The sequence below is a fragment of the Agelaius tricolor genome, unplaced genomic scaffold (assembly GCF_023055355.1).
Source record: "Agelaius tricolor isolate 1412-34295 unplaced genomic scaffold, bAgeTri1.0.p SCAF_42, whole genome shotgun sequence".
Taxonomy (NCBI): domain Eukaryota; kingdom Metazoa; phylum Chordata; class Aves; order Passeriformes; family Icteridae; genus Agelaius; species Agelaius tricolor.
Window position 1 is genome coordinate 16413 of NW_027269302.1, and position 20678 is coordinate 37090.

The 20678-nt window shown below is 58.1% G+C and overlaps 1 protein-coding gene across 3 annotated transcripts in view; it reads left to right on the forward strand.

The window, feature by feature from the left end:
• The first annotated feature begins 460 nt into the window (after positions 1-460).
• LOC139603903 (zinc finger protein 239-like) overlaps positions 461-20678 on the forward strand; it is a 256414-nt gene continuing 236196 nt past the window's right edge. For all 3 annotated transcript variants that reach the window (XM_071454909.1, XM_071454908.1, XM_071454910.1), the window contains exon 1: positions 461-583. Coding sequence is in view for 1 of the 3 variants with exons in the window: in XM_071454908.1 (XP_071311009.1) it covers positions 575-583 (9 nt within the window). In the remaining 2 variants the exon portion in view is untranslated. The remainder of the gene's footprint in view (positions 584-20678) is intronic.

Sequence of the window (20678 nt, forward strand, 5' to 3'; positions counted from 1 at the left end):
GCTCCATTTCCTGCTGCATCCTTAGCTTTGTGATCTGCCCCCAGTTTGCCCAGTTTGCCTCTCCTTTGGCCCGGGCCGGGTTCCCCCCGCCCGCAGCGGCTGGGAGCAGCCGAGAGCCCCGCGCTGCCCATGCCGACCTGGCCCGGCTCCATCGCCGCTGCTGCCGCGGGCTGCGAGGGCTGCGGGAACGGGGCACCGAGGGTGTGGCTGCTGCTGGGGGAGGAGGAGGAGGGAGGGAAGGGCAGGGATGGAGGGGGAGGAGGAGGCGGGTAAGGGGGGAGGAGGAAATGGAGGAGGGATGGAAGGGGCGGGATGGAAGAGGAGCAGGAGGTGGGGATAAGACAGGGGAGGAGGAGGAGGGGGGATGGAAGAGGAGGAGCGGGAGGAGAAAGAGCAGTGAAGGAGGCGGGGTTAGGGGGGAGGAGGAGAAGGAGGTGGAGATAGGACAGAGGAGGAGCGGGAGGAAGAGGAAGAGGAGGGACAAAGGCGGATCAAGGCTGAGCTGAGGGAGCCACGAGGTCTCGATCCCTGCCTGAATTCGCAGCCCCCACCTGTGGGATCATCGCCCCCCCCCATGGCGCAGGTGAGCGGGGAGGGGGAGCCAGGCCCGGATGTCCCGGGGGGTCCCTGGGTTGGGTTTTTGGGGGGATGTTTGGAGAATGGAGAAGTCCAAGGGTGAGCGGAAAAGGCCCCTCGGGGGGACATCGGGGGGTGGCGGTGGCGGCTGCGGGCAGAGGCAGCCTGGAGGAGCAGAGCCCTGTGTGCCCCAGGAGGCCAAAGTGGGGAGGCCAGAGAGGGGGGAGCGCTGCCATTGGCGGGAGCCTCAAGAGCCTGGAGAGGGGCAGGGGGGACTCCTTGGAGCCGCTGCAGCGCAGAGCAGAGAATGAGGGGAGAAGGGAGCCCGGGAGCCCAAAGAGCCCCGGCATCCCGAAATGGGGAGAGCCAAGAGGGGGCAGTGCGTCCCCAGAGACGGCCTGGGGGGATCTCGTTGCCCTTGCCTGTGGCACGGAGGCAAATCCCATGCTGTCCTTGTCCTTCCTCGCCCAGAGCAGGAGCTGAGCATGGAGAGCAGGGAGGACAAATGCCTGCGGCAGAACCTGGTGGCAGAGGCCGTTTTGAGCGGCTCCACGGCGCAGGAAGCCAACGGGGAGGAAAAGGCCCGGAGATGCCGCACGAGGAGGGGCTGCAAACGCAGATGGCGGGGACCTGAGGGGGAAAGAGGCAGCCTGGGCCGGGAAGGCGGCCAGAGATGGAGGCAGAGCTCGGAGCTGGTGCTCCATGAGCAGCTCCATGATGGGAAGAAGCCCCACATGTGCGTGGAGTGTGGGAAGAGCTTCAGGTGGAACTCCGACCTGATCAGCCACCAGAGGATCCACACTGGGGAACGGCCCTACGAGTGTGGGGAGTGTGGGAAGAGCTTCAGCTGGAGCTCCAACCTGATCGTGCACCAGAGGACCCACACTGGGGAGAGGCCCTATGAGTGCTCCGAGTGTGGGAAGAGGTTTCAGACCGGCTCCCATCTTCTCCAGCACTATCAGAGTCACACAGAGGAGAGGCCCTTCCAATGCCCCGACTGTGGGAAGGGATTCAAGAACAACTCCGACGTTGTCAAGCACCGGCGCATCCACACTGGGGAGAGGCCCTACGAGTGTGATAAATGCAGGAAGAGGTTTCAGACCAGCTCCAGGCTCCTCCTGCACTATCGGATTCACAGAGAGGAGAGGCCATTCTGCTGCCCCGACTGTGGGAAGGGATTCAAGCACAACTCCACCCTCGTCACCCACCGGCGCATCCACAGTGGGGAGAGGCCCTACGAGTGTCCCCAGTGTGGGAAGAGCTTCTCCTGCAGCTCTAACTTGACCCGACACCAACGGAGGCACCGGTAAGGGAAGCCCTGCGAGTGCCCCGAGTGCGGGAAGAGCTTCGTGCGCTGCTGCAGCTCCATCCCCCACTGGAGGAGGCACTTTGGGCACAGCCCTGGTCACTCACATTCCCTGTGATCCATGTTGGGAACGCTCCTGGCTGCTTGTCCGTTGGTTTGGCCTGAATTTTTTTCTCTTCTCCATCTATCTCTACTCCAAAATCCAAGAGGGATGGATCTGTCACCTCAAAGCCACTCAAATCCCACTGAAAATAACGGAATTTTAACCCAAAAAGGCTCAATCCTACCTCAAATTCCTTGTTCCCTCCTCAAAAAACCTCAATCCCATGCCAAACTCTCCATTCCACAGCCACCAGGGTGAGATGGGGTTAGAAGGGGATTGGGAGAAGTGGGATCCCAATTTGGAGCAATGGGATGGGGATTGTGTGGGCCTGGCTGTGTGGGATGTATTTGATAGCAAATAAAACTTTCAGAGTTACTGATTTCTGTCCCGTTCATTTTCAGTCAGTTCTGTTTGCAGAGTGCCACCTTCTCAGCTGATTCAATTCCTATAAAAATCCCATTTTTAAAATCATCTATCCCAAACAATCCAAAAGCCAATATTGCAATAAAACCACCCACACACAATTAATTTTTTAAAAACAATTTTAATTTTTCAAGAGTACTTAAGGATGTTATTAAAGTTTAATTGTTTGGTTGAAATGTCTGAGAAATTATAGTGGTGTTTGGTTTTGTGTTTATATATTTGTAATATGAATTGTTTAACTAAGAGGTGTTAGATTGCTTGTTAGTTTCTTTAGATATTTTTATCTAAAGTACATTAGTCATCGAGTTAAAATTTTCAAAAGGTATTTCTTGATATATAATTTGTTTATTTATATGCATTGGTAATATTATAGTAATAGTTATTTTTGGTTTGAGTTTAATCATAGTTAGAGTATTGTAAAGAAGAGTTGAGATTTTTTTTTATTATAATTTATTTAATTTCAATTATTATTTCTTTGTTTATAATTTTATTGCAATTTGTTGAGGGGATAGGAAGGAAGTTCAAGGGCAGGAACATTTTTTCCTGGCTGGGAACTGGAATTCCAGACCCTGGGAGTGTGTGCAGGACCCCACAGACTGGGGTCAAATATAGGCTGGGATGAAATACGGACTGGGATCAAAGATGGGCTGGGATCAAAAATGGACTGGGATCAAATATGGGCTGGGATCACCTGGACTGGGATCACATGGACTGGGATCCTGTGGGTCAGAACCCTCCAGACAAGGATAGCCTGAAATGGGATCAAATATGGACTGGGACTGTATGGACTGGGATCCCAGGGACTGGGACCATATGGATCAGGACCACACAGACTGGGATCAAATATGGGCTGGGAATGTTTTTTAAAGTAACTTTGTTCTATAGTTTTTATTTCTGTTGTTAATTAAGCTCAGTGAAATAGCTGCTTGTGTTAAACTGCCTGCTTGAATGGGATAACATCCAATGCACACGGGATGAGGACACCTGTACAGATCTGCCAACTATCAGGACTCCCCGTCTGAAGGCAGAGTGCACCAAGGCCCAAAACCTGGAGGCGATAAAGAGAAGGAGCCAAAACCACAGCCAAGAAACACACATGCTCTGAAAAGGCAGACCCAGGGAGGGGCCATGTAAAATCATTCTTGGAATATGTAAAGTAGTTTATGGATATGCATGAGGCTCTATGAATATGCACCAGGCTGATGTAAGGGGAAAGGTATTTCAGGGCAATGCAGATTCCTTGGCTGTGGTTTTAGTCCATTCTTATCACCTCCAGTTTTTGGGCTTTGGTCTATTCTGACTCTGAGAAGTTTAGGTTTTGGGATTTTTAGTATGTTGTGGATGGAAGCAAAATGGAGGGCACAGTGTTTCGTCCTGGGTTTCTTCTTCATGAGTTTGGGTGGCTTTTTGTAATTGGGCAGAAATTCCACATTGCAGGCTCTTTGGGATCAGTTATTGGGTTAAAAGGGAAAATAATCTAGGTGTCAGTTCTTAGTTGGATAGTTTAGTCTTAAAAGACCTTGGAACAAGAGATTGTTGGCCATTTTGTGCCTTCTAATGAAAAGCTGCTGTACTCCCAGTAATAAAGCTGTTTTACTGATAAGAAATAATAAACACTTGAGTCTGAACATGAATTACTGTCTCAAGTGCCTTCAATCCAGAGCCAGTGAAACCAACAACTGGTACCCCACAGCTTGAGGTAGTGCCACGGCAGAACTTGTTCATGCTCTTTTCCCCTGGTGATTTTCTACTCCCGTCCAGACTCTGATAGCAAAGCCGTGCTGGTGACAAAAGATTGACCTTGGCATCCTGGGGCACTTTCTGGGTGGGTGTTTGAATCTGCTTTTCCAGGCCTCGGGCTGAGCAGGGTGAGGCCGAGGCCTGGGCCCCTCCAGGCGGCGCCGGGAGCGCCCGGGGCAGCGGCGAGGGGCGGCCCTGAGGGGCGGCACAGGGGGCATTTCCCCCGAGCGGGCGGGCGGGCGGGCGGCGGGGAAAGGCGCCCTGGGCACAAGGGCAGGCACAAGGGCCCCGGCTCTCTGCAGTGAGGGGCGGCACAGGGGGCATTTCCCCCGAGCGGGCGGGCGGGCGGGCGGCGGGGAAAGGCGCCCTGGGCACAAGGGCAGGCACAAGGGCCCCGGCTCTCTGCAGTGCGGGCGGCCCAGCGCCGATCGCTGCTCCCGGAGCCGCTGCCAGGGCCGGGTCTCCTCCCCGCCGCTGACCCTGCACCTGCAGCGCTGCCTCCGCCTCTGCCGGGCTCCCCGGCACGGACGGCAAGGACGTGGACACGCTGCAGCAGGGGCCCAGCAGGGACACCCAGATGGTGCCGGGGCTGCAGCTCCTCTCCTGCAAGGAAAGGCTGACACAGCTCGGCTTCTTCAGCCTGGGAAAGAGACCCAGCCTTGATCCAGCTGTGGCCTTCCAGTACCTGAGGGCAACACACAAGAAAGCTGGACAGGGACTTTGTACGAGGGCAGGCAAGGACAGGACAAGGAAGCATGGATCCAAATGGAGAGAGATTAGGTTTAGGTAAGGGATTCAGAAAAAAGACTCTCCTGGAACAGGTTGCCCAGAGAAGGTGGGCATGTCCCGTCCCTGACAGTGTTCAAGGCCAGGCTGCATGGAGCTCTAGACAAGCCGGTCCAGTGCAAGGGGTCCCCAGCCACAGCAGGGGGGTTGCAGCCATGGGATTTTCCAGATCCCTTCCAAGCCAAACCATGCCACGACTCCATGATTCTGGGATACTGCCCCTCCTCATCCTCTGGCAGAAAAAGAAACTTGGCCCCATGTTCCACACTACAGACCATGTCTTTTGGCAGCCTGCAACTGTGTCAACAGAGGATGAAAAGAGATGACATTACTGACACGATTTCCCTTTTCTACTTGAAAAGTAAATGCTCTGCTCCAGTCCACTCTGGCAAAATTGTCAGAAGAGGCAATTGTTCCCCATGAAAAGCTTGGTCTCATGCAAAGAAGAAAGAAGCCAGAAGCCAACAGTCTTCGTTATTGCTACATTGTTTTCTTTGGTTACTTCTCTAATAGGAATGACTTTGGGATGTGATTTGTTTGTTTCTCTCTTTCGTTCCTTGGGGCGCGCGGCGGCTCCTCCGTTGGGTTCGCGGGGGCAACGCAGGAACGGCCGCGAGCTCCGGCGGCTCCGCAGCAGCAGCAGCAGCAGCAGAAGCAGCAGCAGCATTCTCCTGATCGGTTTTCCACTCGACTTTTCACTCACTCCCCATCCGCTTCTCCCTCTCACACTCACTCTACTCCCGTCCCGTTCCGTCCTGTCCCGTCCGTGTTCCGCCTCTCCCAGCCCGGCTGATGCTGTGCCCCGCAAGGCGCCCCTCGGCGGGGCCGCCCCGTGCCCGCCCCTGCCCGGCCCGCCGTGGTTCCGCCTCGGCCGGGCTCTCTCCGTCCTGGCTGTGGCGCCGCTGGAAGAGCCGCTCGCTCTGGTGCTGGCGGAGCAGCGCGGGCTTTTGGCTGCGCCTGGCGTGGGCTCTGGCCCAGCCCCGGCCGAGGGCCCGGCTCCGAACAAAGCCCCTGCTGCCCCGCTGCCGCCCGGCTCCCGCCCCGTGGCCGACAGCGTGGCCGGCAGCTGCCCCGCAGCTCGGCAAGCAGCAGCGCGCCGGGCGGGCGGGTGCCCCGGGCAGAAGAGCGGCAGCGCGGTGCCGCCCGCACAGGCGGAGAGGCCTCCCCTAGAGCAGCTCTAGCGGCAGGGCCCGCTGCTGGGCAGCGGCGGCTGCGGCAGCGTTTACTCCGGTCCCCGCCTCGCCGATGGCGCCCCGGGAAGAGACGGGGCCGGCTCGGGGGGCGGCGGCGGGCGGCGGGCGATGAGCTCAGCCTGCCGCTGGCCTTAGCTCGCAGGCGGCCATCAAGCGAGTGTCCGGGAGCGCATCTCGGAGTGGGCGCGGCTGGGGAGTGAGCGGGGCCAGCGGGAGGAGCCGGCGGGGCGTGCCGGGCGGGGCTGAGGCGAGGCCCGGCAGGGCGGCAGCCGGAACACTGCGAGGGCAGCGAGCGTGGAGTGAGCGGGGGCCGCGCAGCGCCCCGGGCCGGGCCATGGCGAGCCGCGGCGGGGCCGAGCAGGGGCTGCCCGAGGCGCGGCGCAGCTTCGGCCCCGCTGACGGCATCGCGGTCCCCCCGCAGCGCAAGGGCGCCCTTGTGGCCCTGGAGCTGGCGCTGCTGTGGATGGTGTCGCGGCCTGGCTTCCCCGGCGTCGTGCGGCTCCTGGACTGGTTCGAGGTGCCCGAGGGCTTCGCGCTGCTCATGGAGCGTCCGCAGCGCTGTCAGCACCTCTGGTACTTCCTGCACGAGCGGCGGTTCCTGACGGAGCCCGTGGGGCGGGGGCTGTTCCGCCAGGTGCTGGAGGCCATGGGGCACTGCAGCAGCCGCGGCGTCCTGCACCCCCACATCAAGGCCGAGAACGTCCTCGTCGACCTGGCCACAGGCGAGGCAAAGCTCATCGACTTCGGCTGCGGCACGATCCTCCAGGACACGTTCTACACCCGGATGTCAGGTGAGCCCAAGCCGGGGCCCAGCCGGGCAGCGGAGTTCCCCCCTTGGCTGGCAGAGGGGGAAGAGGGAGGAAAAGAAGGAGGGAAGGAAGGAGGGGGAATCCATCTTCAGCCAGCTGCAGCCAAGTTGCTTTTTGGCAGGGCAGGGGCTGGCTGTTGTGGAACGGGAGCTGGCTGGGAGGGAGGGAGCAGCATGGGCCTGATGAGCTGCGCCCGTGTCCCAGAGGAACGCTGGAGTACAGCCCACCGGAGTGGATCCTCTTTGGCTGCTACCATGGCCAGCCAGCCACCATCTGGTCCCTGGGCATCCTGCTCTATGAGCTGTTCTGAGGGCACCTTCCTTTCCACAGCAACGAGGACATCGTCTGGGGCCAGCTCTTCTTCCTGTCCCGGGTGTCTCAAGGTGGGGATGCGCCTTCAAGGCACGAGGGGAAGAACAAACGGGGTTGGGAGGGGCGGCTGGCACATAAGCGTCCTGCTCTTGCAGCTGGTGAGGAGGTGGATCTCCTGGGCTTAGCTGGAGGAGGTGGCACCTGTGCCTCTGTGCTGGTGTCCTCTGCAAGAGAGGATCGATAGGAAGCTTTTGGCTGCAGCTCTGAGCACTCCTGGTGTGGCCTGGGCGCTGTGGAATGTGGGAGAGCACGGACAGGAGCCTTGTCCCGCTGAGCGGTGGATTCTGGTTTCTCTCCGCAGAGTGCCAGCACCTCATCAGGTGGTGTTTATGCATGGAGCCCACAGACAGGCCAGCACTGGAGGACCTTTTTGAGCATTCTTGGCTGCAGGAGCCCTGCCTGGCCCAGGAGACAGCAGAGATGCCTCCCTGTGCTCAGTAGGATCCAGGAGGCCAGCAAGCAGCAGCGGCACGCGTCTCGTGGCGCTGGAAGAAAACCCTGGAGCGTTTCCCTGTGGCCGCAGCGCAGAGGAGAGAGCGCAGCCGAGGAGATGCTGCTTCCGCTGGTCCCCACGAGCTGTGGAGGGAGCGGCTCCGTGCTGCCTGTCCCATTGGAGAAGTGGTGGCAGTGCGGTGAAGGTGCCACGGACTGGGACAGGGGAAACATCCCCCTGCAGCTCAATGGCATCGTGATGTCCCCGCAAGCCGAGGCACAGCTGGCGCGTTCTTCTGGAGCACGACGTGGAGCTGGGAACACCATCCTGGAGCTGGCCGCTGGCGGGGCAGAGCCGATTGGCTTTGGCTGCGGCCCCTGCCTGGAGGACACGCTCTGCGCCCCGATGGAATCAAGATGAGTCCCCAGCCGGCGCAGGGGCGGGGGGATGCTGGTGCTCCCAGGCACGGCAGGGCTCGGCCTGGCCACGCGCCAGAGGTTCCCCGCTCGGCGGCGCTGGGGAATATTAATTTTCCCTCCGGCCGCCGAGCTACTTTTTGGCAGGACAGGGGATGGATGTTGTGGAAGGGGAGCTGGCTCCTGGCCTTGCTGACAGCTTCTGCCAGCCAGCCTGGCACGGGCTGAGGCGGGGGCAGCCAGCCTGACAAAAGCATCCATCCATGTGGATGGGGGCGGCAGAGGGGGACGGGTTCCGAAGCCGTGCCCCAGCTGGTCTGCTCTGCACGCCCTTGAGGAAGGGGTGCGTTTACGGGTGGGAAAGGTGGGGATTTTCCCCACCTGTGGACAGGTTTAATTCTCACATGGAGTGGTCAGACCCTCCTCAGGCCCATGAAACGGTGACAGGCTTTGTGCTTTTTCTTGTTTCCAGGTCTTGTTTTGAATTGACTTTCATGCAATTGTTCTTTGTTTTTCCCAGGAGGATTACACCTGGTGCCCGGACCGGACGGGGAAGCGCCTGCAGCGTCCGTGGAGCGCGTCCAGTGCCAGCGCTGCCCCAGGGGCCACGGTCTGCAGGGACAGCCCCTTCCAGAAGGACGAGGACCTGGTTTGGGATCGGCTCCTCTCCTGGCAGCAGCTCTGCAGAGGTGGGCACCCAGCTCCAAAGCTCGGCTGGCAGAAGGGCTCTGGGCAGGCGGCAGCGGGCACACGGGCATCCCGCTCTTGCAGCTGCTGAGGAGGTTGCTGTGCCGGGATTAAGCAGAGGAGGTGGAACGTGGCCTGCCCCGCTGCCCTTCTCTAAAAACAGAGAATGGGTTGGGAGGTTTGGGCTCTGAGCACAGCCAGCAGCCTGGCCTGGGCACAGGCCATGGTGGGACAGGGGGACAGGAGCCTGCTGCCACTGACCGTGGCTCTCTGGTTTCTCTACGCAGGCTGCCAGCACCTCATGCCATGGGAACGGCACCGCTCGGCCTGCCAGGCTGGGAGGGCTGGAGGGTGGCTGGTGTTCATTTGCTGTTAAAAATAAATTGGGGTTTTTTGTCATTGTCATCATCGGAGCGTTTCTTTCCTCCTTTTCCAAGCTCTTGGCCTCCCTTCCTCCAGGGTAATCTTTTTTGTCCTTCCTCAACCGCTTGATGGCATTTGGCAGGGGGGGTTAAGCAACGTGAAAAATTCATCAACAGCTCCTGTTGCCAACTGCAGCAGCCCCTTCAAGAGCCCTGAGCTTCCACCAAGGTCAGTGTGTGCCTTGCAAAAGGAAGTGCTTTGCAGTGATGGGGTTGTTGCCCTGCTGCAAAAGCGGGGAGGAACTCAGAAATGGAAAAATGCCAATTTGGCTCAACCACCGCCCAGGTTCTTCATCTTTTCCCTCTTCTCCATGACAGGCAGGCAGTGCTGGACTCCAGTAAGGTTCAAGTTCTTGGTGCTCTCTGGCATCAAAGGGATCAAGTAAACTCTTGTACGCAGGGACTACAACAGGGCTGCTTGTCAGAACCCAGGAAATTCCTCTGGCTGCCCTGGAGGACTCGAGCCCCTGCCCAGGGTGGTCAGAGACCCTGGCACAGAGCCCAAGACCCCTGTGCCTTTGATTTAGCCCTTGGAAAAAACAAGCTTATATGAAGATTTGTGAGCCATGACACTTTAAGTAGAATGATAGTGAATTTATCCCAGGGTGGAAAATAGATTTTTGGGGGTTTCTAGAATGGGGCTTCAAGGGGCAAGATGGAGGAATCTGGGCTTGTCCATCCTTTCTCCTTCTTCTTGGCCTCCATCTTCTGCTGTGATGGTGGCACTTTCAGTTTGGTTTAGAGTAGAAGCTCACTGTCTAACATAGGTGATAGGTATTGGAAAGTCATTGTAAATATCGTACAGGTAGTTTTTAGGATAAAAAGATAACGCTGCCCTGGGGCAGGCAGAGTGCCTTAGACTGTGTTGCTGAGCGGACCTAGGCAGGACAGGAGAAAGAATTTTATAGATAAGATCCAAGAAACAACCTTGAGAGCCAGAAATGAAGAGCTCTGACTCCTTCTTCGAGCGCCGGGCTGGGAAAAGAGACTTTGGAACTTATCTCGGGCTCACTCTGACCAGCCAGAGACCCCGAGAGCATGAGTCCGTAAGACGAAATCTTGAAGGATTGGCTCCAAAACATAAATATCCTTGTTGGCCGTGTCTTCTTGACCAAGAAATCCTTCAAAGCTCTTGTAACTACAAGTCTTGCGGCCCTGTGAGCCATGCGGTGCAGATGGGAGCCCAACTCACCCTTCCTGTCTATGGAGAAGAGAAGAAAAAGCAAAGGCATCATCTGAAAAACTCAGAGGTCCGCTCTCTAGCTCCTTCCAAACTCCTTCAAATCGCCCAAAGTGTGATTTAGCTACAAATAGATGACAAGGACTCTTAGTGCTGGCTCTTGGACTCCAGAGCAGCTGCTTTAGAATCTTTCACAGAACCCTGTGTAGTTCTGTGGTGCCAGAAATGGATCATTTGAAGAAACTTTCCCAACTGACTTGCATGGAGGTTTGTTTGAAGGGTATTTGAGGAGAAAGGCTCCTGGCAGAGCTCTGGGCTTTAGCCTAGCTGTGTCCCGTGCTTATTGTGAAGTGTGCCATCAGCTGCAGGGCTTTCTGGGCTAAAACTATCATCAAGTCACTGGGGCTTGCTCTTTTTGGCCTCTAAAAGCTGGAGCCACTTTCGGGGCAAATTTGGAGACCTCATCTCTGGGAGGATGGAGCAGCTAGGATTTTCCCAGTTGCTGGGAATGGTTCTCCAGGCCATGGCTGTAGAACGGGGCTGCCCAGCAAGTGCGGATCTGCAAGATGAGAAACAATTGTCTTGGTTTGAAAAGAGAGGTGTCTGCTAAGGAAGGAAGAAGCCTTCTCTGAAATGGAAAAGGTCAATCCCCTCCCTTCAAATGATTCTCATTTAGAAATTCAAATGCTCTCAGGGAAAGATATGGGGATAGGAACTGAGCCCACAGAGCCAGGCAGTGTTTGCTGATGCTCTGAGCCCTTGCTAAAGATCCTGTGCGGGCTGTCTCAGACACCTGGGGCCAGGGATTCCTTCCAAGCTGGGCCACTTTGGCTGGGCCGGGGGCGGCCCCGGGGCAGAAGGCAGTGTGTGCAAGGGCCCTGGGTGGCACGCTGCAGCACGGTCACCGTGCCATGGAACGGAAGCCGGTGTCCAAGGCCCCTTTGTGACACGTGGGAAATAGAAGCTTGCCCGGCTGCTGGCAACACGCAACGGGGCACAACGGGACAGAGCGGTGCCGTGAGGAGCCCCGCACAGCGCACTCACTCCCGTCTGACCCGGAGCTTCTCCGCGGCGCTGTTCCTGCAGCTGAGCTCGAGGCCAGAGCACAGCACTCGCTGACCCGTGGCCTTCCTGAGGCTTCTATTCTGCAGCTGCCCTCAAGGGCAGAGCGTGGGACTTGGTGCCCCGGAGCTTTCCCAAGGCATCTCTCCTGCAAGTAGCTCCAGGCACAGACATGGAGCAGAGACCCACGAGAGTGCCCAAGCTGGCCTGGCTGGAGGAGGAGGAGGAGGAGGAAGAAGAAGGCCCTGGAGCTGCTCCAGCACAGGAGACAGAAGAGGTGGTGCCGTTCCATCCAGCGCAGGAGGGTGAGTGGCAGAGCTGGGCTGCAGGGCTGGAGCCTGCAGCCAATTGGCGCCATGCCATGCCATGCCATGCCATGCCATGCCATGCCATCCCCTGGGGAAATGCCCATGGACAGGAGGGAAGAGGGGCCGGGCAGACACCCCGCAGTGGCCGTGCTCCATCCCCAGGGGCCATCCCGGAGCTCTCCCTGCCTGGGCAGCGCAGGGCTGGGCTCTGTTCTCCGGCCTCTCCCGCAGCCCCTCAGCTCTGGCTGCGCTCGCTCTTTGCCAGATGCAGCCCTGGAGCGCACACAAGAGCAGGAATCCAGCCGTGGCCGCTTCCGCAGAACAGCGCAGGTACCTGCAGCCACCCCCACCTGGGCTGGGCCTGCTGTCCCTGCTCCGCCCAGCACCGTGTGTGCAGCACTCCATGCAACATCCCCGGCCTCTTGCCCTTCTACAGCTCGTCTGCGACTTTATCCGGAGCATTGGGCAGGAAGAGACCAGCACCATGGGCACAGGGCTCAGAGCTCACTCAGAGCTCCTCAGTCATGAGACCAGTGCCGCCCTGCTGGATTTGCTCCTGGAGAAGGCTGTTGCCAGGCCAGAACAAGTGAGCAGCCTGGGGCCAGGCTTCAATTCCCCCATGAGTCCCGTGGCTTCCCCAGCCACGCCTGCTGGTCCCTGGGAGCCTTTGAGGCCATGGCAGTGCGCTGGCAAGGGAAGCACTTCTCTGGGGACCCTGGGGACATCGCTCCCTCTGGCAGCTTTCCAAGTCTCCCCGTGCCTTCTCCAGGTGCCCGCCCTGGTGAGGTCCATTCACCGATGGCTCCTGGCCAATGATTCTGCCCAGCACAGGCTGGACAAGGCCCTGCTGAATCTCACCAGAGCACACCCGGGTGACGCAGTGGTGACGCTCCTGCGTGTGGCCCCGTCCTGTGACAGGTATGGGGCCCACCTGGCCAGAGGGCTCAGGCCTCCCCAGCCCATCACCCTGTACCGCCTGGCCCAGGTGTCTGAGCAACAGAGAGTTCCAGGGCCCTCTGGCTGCTGCCTTTCCCAGCCCTGGCACGTCAGCCCCCGAGCCTGCTGCCTGCTCCCTTGCCGTCCCTCAGGGGCCTGTCCCCACAGGGCTGGGCTGCCTGGCTGCTGCTGGCCAGGCCCAGTGGGCAGAGGAAGAGCCGGCGGTCAGCCCGGGCCCCTAGGGATGCCCAGGCCACGGTGCTGTGTCTGAGACCCCCCTGAGACAGAGCTCTAACCCTGCAGAGCTGCCATCTCCATGTGGAAGACCATCATGTGCTCGTCCAGGACTGCAGAGCCAGTGCTGCTGATCCTCCTGGATGTGCTGGGCAGCTGGCCCAAGCACAGCACGTGCACCTCCGATGGGGACAAAACGGGTGTCTTTGGCCTGGCTGTGAGTTTCTGCAAGTGGCCTTTGCTGGCCCCAAGGCCGCCTCTCCAGCAGCTCTCCATCCTCCTTCCCCCACTGCATCTCCCTGCCTCAGGCGCTGGCCTGAAACCTGGCCCAGGGGCAGCCTCAGGCCCACCAGGCCCCGTGCTCCCCCTGCCAAGGTCTCTGCGGGCCTCTCCCTGCCCTGCTCGGGCCCTGCCCCAGGGACACCTGGGCACTGAGCGCTGTCTCGAGGGCCTTTGTCCCTTGCAGGCAACCGTGGTGATGTGGAAGATGCTCCAGGAGCCCCATGTGCCACGTGTAGTGACGTCGTATTTCCCCCAGCTATTTGTGCATCTGCTCTTCCAATTGTTCTTCAGCACAGAAGAGATGCCAGAGGAGGTCGATGCCTTCTGGAAGGAATGCCTGCAAGAGCACAGCCTTGCCACCAGCCCCAACAGGTGCTCCATGCCAGTCCTCCTGTCCCTGCCACGTGGCCTGCCAAGGAGCCAGTGCTGCCAGGGTGACCTGGCCTTTGCTGTGCACACAGGTTTGCAGTGCAGAGCCTGAAGTCCCTGCTCTGCCAAAAGCAGTACAAGGAGGTGGTGGTGTCAGTGGAACGCAAGCGTGGCTGGGACACGCTGCTCTGTGCTGACACCCGCCACTATGCCGTGGGTCTGCTGGCCAGGTGAGACTCCCCTTCTCCCCATTGCTCCCGGCATTTGTGCCCTGTGCCCGGGCTGTCCCACACAGTCCCCGTGGCCCTGGGTCACAGGGCCTTGTCACCGAGGGACGGCCAAGCAGACTGGAAAAGGCTGGCAGGGGAGAGAGCACAGGAGGAGACACCTCCTAAAGGGCCCAGGTCCCCTTGCAGGATGGTGGTGAAAGACCAGCAGGCTCTGCCAGCCTGTCCTTGGAGAGATTTGCTCAGGTTCCTGGTCCCTTTTTTGCCCTCCTAGGGAGATGCGCCATGCTTGTCTTGGGTTGGCTTCCAGTATTGCACTCCACCTCCTCGGGCTGCTCAGCACACAGGAGCCACACTGGGATCTGCCCGCCCTGGCGTTCCTTGTGGAGGTGAGCCGGGTGTGCAGCGCTGCCTGGCTGAGCTGCCTCCCAGCTCTCTGCCCTCTGGGAGCTGCAGCCACCTGGGACGCTGCCCGCGCCCTGTGCTGCTGCTGCTGCTGCTGCTGCTGCCTGGGCCCAGCCCTGTGCGGCTCCGGGCTCCTGCCGGCCAGCTCCCCCATCACTGGCCTGTGCCTTTCAGCTCCTCCAGTGCCTGGATGCCAGTGAATGTGGTGCCAGTGTTGTGAAGGTCTCTTCAAGGTACCTGCAGAGCGAGTGCAGGGAGAGGCGTCGCCTGGCGCTCAGGGCCCTGCTGGAGCTCATTGATGATCCCTCAATGGTGAGAAGGGAGCGGTGGCTGAAGCTGCACTGGGAACGCAGTCACTTGGCCTGGCCTGGGCTTGGGGCGCTGGGGCAGCTGCTCCCAGCTCTCCTGCCTCCCGCTTCAGCTGCCCGCGTGCTTCGGGACAGGCCTTTGGCCTCTGGGCCCTGCGGCAGCAGGATGGCCTTTCACAGACTTGTGTTCCGCACAGGCCCAAAGAATGTGGAGCCTGACCCAATGCCTCATGGACCTACTGTGTGACAATGATGCAGAGATAGCTGGCATGACCCTCATCACACTCAGCTTTCTATTCCTGCACAAATCACACATTCTGATGTCAACCCCCATTGCCCTGCAGCTGGCTGAGGCGCTCCTGCCACTCTTTGACCACGTAAGGCTCTGTGCCCCCAGCCACAGCCGCCGGCTGCTGCCTGGAAACTGTGTGCCCTGTGCATTTCCAGCCCTGTGCCCAGGTGGTCTGCAGGAGCTAATGCTGAGGTAGTTTTCTTTTTTTTTCCCTACAGGATAATAGCCAGGTCCAGCTGCTCTCCATCAAACTCTTCCGAGACATGATGGAGTATTTGGAAGAGAGAGAAAAGCCTTTGGAAAGCCCTGTGCAACAGAGCTTGCTTGCACTCTTCTTCCACTGCCATGATGAGAATCAGCGTGTGGCACAGGTGAGGACTCGTGGGCTGCTGCTGTCCCCCTGGCAGGGGGCTCGGCTGCCTCCTGCCCTGCGCCTGCTGGATCGCAGCCTCCTGCAGGCCATGGCACGGGGACGCGGGTGCCGTGCCCTGGGCTGTGGGGCCATCTCCACGTCCCTGCTGCTCTCCAGGCTTCTCGGGAAGCGCTGCTTTGTGCGCTCAAGTTGATGAAGAGGAGGGATCTCAAGAAGCTGGTGAAGGAGCAGCAACTGTGCAAGTTCAGCGAGTGCCTGGTAAGGAGGGCCTTCAAGGCCCAGCCTCAGGCTGGAGAAGGCCCCTGAGGGCGGCGCTCAGTGTGCGGGCCGGGCAGCTGTGCCCCTGCCCGCTGCGGCAGCCAGAGGCCGCGCGGGCTCCTCTCCAGGCTCCCGAGGGCCCGAGCCGGGTGCCCGTGGAGCCCCGGCCCGGCGGGGCTGCGGGGCGGCACCGCGGCTCCCCGGGCAGCAGCCGGCCCGCTGCCCCCTCCCCTCGGGAGCCCTTGGCCGGCGGCTGCTGGCCGCGCCTCAGGGCTGTGCGGGCAGGGGAGGCCGGGGCTGGGCGCAGGCAGCGCCCGGCCTAGGGGCTGAGCCCGCGCCAACCCTTCCCTCCTGCCGCTCTCTGCAGCTGGCAGAGGACAGGAGCCGAGCGGCCGAGCACCTGCGCCGGGCCCTGCGCTACCTGCAGAGCCCACAGGAGCCCCTGCGAGAGGCGGCCATCAGCTTCATGGGTGAGCCACGAGCCCGCGCTCCCTCCCCGGCCCGGCCCGCCGCAGCTCGGCCCCGGCCCCGCCTGCTGCCCCGGCAGCGCCAGCCGGGCCCGGCGCCGTGGAGCCCCGCCTGGCCTGGGCATTGCTGCTGCCGCCCTCTGGCAGCCGTGCCCTGGGGCGGCAGCGTGCGCCAAGGGCCGGGCTGAGCCCTGCCGGGCCAGCAGCCCGTGTGGCCACAGCGCCGGCAGCGCCGCTGGCAGGGAGCTGTGCCGCTGCCGCCGTGACAGGCTCTGTGTTCACAGGCATGGCCGGGCGGCGCCTGAGGGGGCAGCAGCGAGAGCTGCAGCTGATCTGCGCTGGTGAGTGAGGGCAGCGGGCTGGCAGCGGGGGCTGCCGGGGGGGAGCTGCAAGCCCTGCCCCGGCTGCGGAGGGCTCTGCTCCCGTGGCCAGAGCACACTGAGCTTTCAGGGCCACGGGGGCCATTGCTGGCCCGCAGCTTCGGCCTGATCGCCTTGCTCCCTGCTCCCTCCTGGCCATGGCAAGAGCCAGCTGGCATGGCCCTTGCTGGGGGCTCTCCTCGGCTCCCCGCAGATCTGCCTCTGACCGTGGCTCTGTTGCTCTCTCTTGCAGCCCTTGAAGACAAAACAAATGACATCAGCCTCGCCGTCGGAAGCCTGGCAATTCAAACGCTCTGCATCCTCAAGTCAGGAGAGCGGGCTCCCATCTCCAGCTTCCAGTGGCTCCTAAATCACCTGCGCAGGGCATGGAAGAGACGGCCTCGTCTGCCTGCCCTGCTGCAGCTCTGTGGAGAGCTGATCCCAGAAGCTCTTTTTGCTGGGGCCATCTGAGTCAGGAGGAATTTTCTTTTACTTCAAAAATGTTCTTTTTTTTTTTTTTTTTTTTCCCTTTACTATGTAAATATAGACTGTGTTCTAATACACAGACTGCCAGGATCTTTCTTTTGCTGCCCAGGGTGCGCAGGGCCTAGGGGCAGAGGGGATAAAGGGTGCTTGTGCTCATCCAGCTGCCCAGGCGTGCAGTGGGCAAGGGGAAATGGCCAGAAGGCCCTTGGCCTTTGGTGGTTCTGCTGAAGCCTTTGTGCTGCCCACAGAGCGGCTGGGCAGGGCCGGAGCTGCGGGGATCCCTGCCAGAGCGCTGCCTGGAGATGGCCACAAGCCCTGTGCCAGGCAGGAAGCGCCATCCGTGCCCTCCTGCCCGTCTGCTGCTGGCTGCCTTGCTGAGGGCTCCCAGGTGCCTCTGCCTGGGGCTGCTCTGGAGCTGCTGTGGGGCTGCGGCGCTGCTGCCGGGCAGCTTGGCCGCGCTGGGGCAGGGCCTGAGGGGCTGGGGCGCTGGCAAGCCCTGAGCAATGGGGCTGTCAGAGGCCACAAGCAGCCCCCTGGCAGCCGCCTTCTTCCTGCCAGAGCTGACTTGCCAGGCGGATCCTGGGCACTCTGGAACTAACAGCATCAGTGTTATTAGAGAATGAAAGTGACCAAAGATGTCTAAAGTCCCACCATTTCAGAGGTGTTTGAGGGGGAATTTAGGATTTGAGGACCCATTCTGTGTGGAGTGCCCCTGTTGCTAAGAGGCAGGAATTTGATCTCACCCATCTTGTGTTGCTAAGAACTCCTCCCCTGACCCAAACCCAAACTCCAGCCCTGGGATACCCTATAAAAACCCCACGGCCCTCCGTTTGCCCTGTCTTTCGGGGGTCAGAAATGGATTCTGGAGCTTTCTGAAACCCAGACCCGTCTCGTTTGTTCCTGGCACCGGCAGCTGCAGCCTCCCTGGACACCATGAACTCTGGAGAATGGGGGCAGCCAGTGGGGACAGGTCCTGGAGTGCAAGATAAGTGTGTGTTCTGTTTGCCATCTGTCAGTGGTGGGGCAGTTATCTTCTGTTCATTGGGCAGTTTCTCTCTTCCACAACCAATCCTCCCTGTGGGGAGGTGTGTTCCATTAATAGGCCATTAATTATTAATTATTAATCTTCTGGTAATGGTCCACTGAGTGTCACTGCATGGCTGATTAAATGACATCATCCCATTGGGAGATGCTCCGCCCAGGGGGAGGAGCCAAGCATTCCTACCTGGATAGAATCTGAGATTTGGAACACTGTAGGCAGCCTTTTCCTCCTGGATTCCCAGAGGAGCAGCTGTCTTTCTTCTCCACGGGATTCCCAGAGGATCAGCCTTTTCCTCCTGGATTCCCAGAGGAGCAGCTGTCTTTCTTCTCCACGGGATTCCCAGAGGATCAGCCTTTTCCAACTGGATTCCCAGAGGAAGGAAGATTCCCAGGCCCATCTACAGCAGCCCTGGACCTTCAGAGGAAAACTCCACCCTTCTCCAGGATCCCTGCTCCAACAGAGCCACACCTGGCACTGTAGGAGGGCTGCAGCCACCACTGAATGGGACTGCTGCCAGCACCCTGACCCACAGGGGGTCAGGCCCTGTTCTGACTCTGTCAGTGGGGTTTTTTTCGTTTGTACTACTGCATTTATATTTTTAATTTTTCCTAAAAAAGAACTGTTATTCCTATTCCCATATCCTTGACTGAAAGCTCCTTAATTTCAAAATTATAACAATTCAGAGGGAGGGGGTTTACATTTTCCATTCCAGGGGAGGCTCCTGCCTTCCTTAGCAGACACCTGGCTTTTCAAACCAAGGCAATAACAAAGTTACTTGAACACCACAGATAGAAAATCCATTTTAATCTCTGCAAAAAGCCAATATTATGTGTCCATAACAATAAACCTCTCGCTGAGTGATGGTAGATATCAAAGCAACTTTGTTCTAAAGATATAGTTTTTATTTCTGTTGTTAATTAAGCTTAGTGAAATAGCTGCTTGTGTTAAACTGCCTGCTTGGATGGGATAACATCCAATGCACCCAGGATGAGGACACCTGTACAGATCTGCCACTCCCTGTCTGAAGTGAGCTACACTTTGGGAACATCTCATGTTTCATGCATGCAGTGGGCGACCAGATGATTTAAAATGCTAATAAAATAAACAAGAAAGGTCATTTTTGTTCCTCAAAATAACAACAACAACAACAACAACAACAACAACAACAACAACAACAAGAAGTTCTGGTTTAATGAAAGGTGGAATCTGTTGCTCTTAAGAGCAAAGATTCATAGCTGGAATAAAGAGTGTTCAGCCCAGCTGTTTCTACTATGAGGCCGTATTTCATCCCCCCTGAAAGTCCTTCATGTTTGCACAGAAAACTGTCCCTGCACAGCCCAATAAATTCCATCACTTCAGCTGGCCAAACAACCACTGTGGTCAAGTGGGGTCTGAGCAGCTTCCAGGATCCCAAGCAGCTTCAGAAGCTTCATTTTACACCTCCTCTTCTCCCAGTGAATACCCAGCACCACCATCACTGTGGACCCATAGCTATGGATCACTGGCCTGGCCAGCACAGGGCTAATGTTTGCATCAGCCAGGAGGAGCTGCTCTGCCTGCCTGTCTGTCTCAGCCTCAGCCCTGAGACCCCAAATGCCTCCATTCTGGCCCAATCCTTCCTGGTGCTGAGCATAAGAACTCGTGCAGACAAGAGCAGGGAGGGAATCTCCCCAGCCGTTTATCACCTCAGCAACAAGACCTTGGCACCAGGCTGTTATCTGTAGCAGAAAGCAGCAGCAGAAAGGAGGCACCAGATCACCAGCCCCAGGCCATGGCCCTGGTGCTGTCCTTACCAGTGATCAGTGTCTGCAGCTCTCCAGGAGCTCAGGGAGCAGGGATGCTCCTCACCATCTCATCTTACCCATGCACCCAAAGCCACAGCCAGCTGTGTGCTCCTGCCCAGCAGCACATGCCAAGGCACAGCGTGGGATTCTTGGGGAGGTGTCCTCTGCAGGGCCAGGAGTTGGACTTGGTGATTCTTGGGGGTCCTTTCCAGCCCAGGATATTTTGTGATTCTAAGGCTTTGGCCAGCCCAGGTTTCAGCCACCTCCCTGATCCAGGTGTGATTGACCCCAAACCAGATCTTGCCTCTGTCTACCCTCCAGTGCAAGGAACATGTTGCATCTACCCCAGCCCTGCTGCTTGTGTCTGATGGATCATGCTGACCTTTTCAACATATTTCTTGGAGTATTATAAAACATTATCTGACAAAAAGCAAACAAACAAAAAAAAAAAAAAAAAAAGAAAAAGCAAACCAAAAACCAACAGACCAGCCCAAAGGAAATCAATTTGGGTAATGATGGCCTTTTGTTCCAGTTTATCCTGCACCAAACTCCACAGATGGTAAATCTGAACATTTCCCAGACCTTCACAGTAGAGCTTGGAACTGTCTCTCTGATTTCTTGGTTGTTTCATGACACGTGCATTTCTCCTATATAATCCCAGTGTTTTGCTTAGAAGCCATATTATAACTGAATCAATCTTCTTCATTTGAACATCTAGGACAGATTCACACATCATTTCACCATTAACTAGGCTAGACTCAGCCTTGCAGATCTTTCAGGTTTCAAGCCTGGCTGTGTTGTTTCAGTTCTTTGCTGCTGCTTGTGTTTTGTGAAAAAAAAAAACAAAAAAAAAACCCAGACTTTGGGACTTTCTGTTGTGGCTTGAAGAAGAACACAGGTTGTTTCATCGCTGTTGTGAGACGTGTTACCCGGCTCATTAATTCACAACAGTTCTTGTTTTCTCTGCCTTTTTCACGCTGATGTGATACATTTGTGAAGTCCAGGGTTGTACTGCAAGTGATTAATGCTGCAGTAAAGTC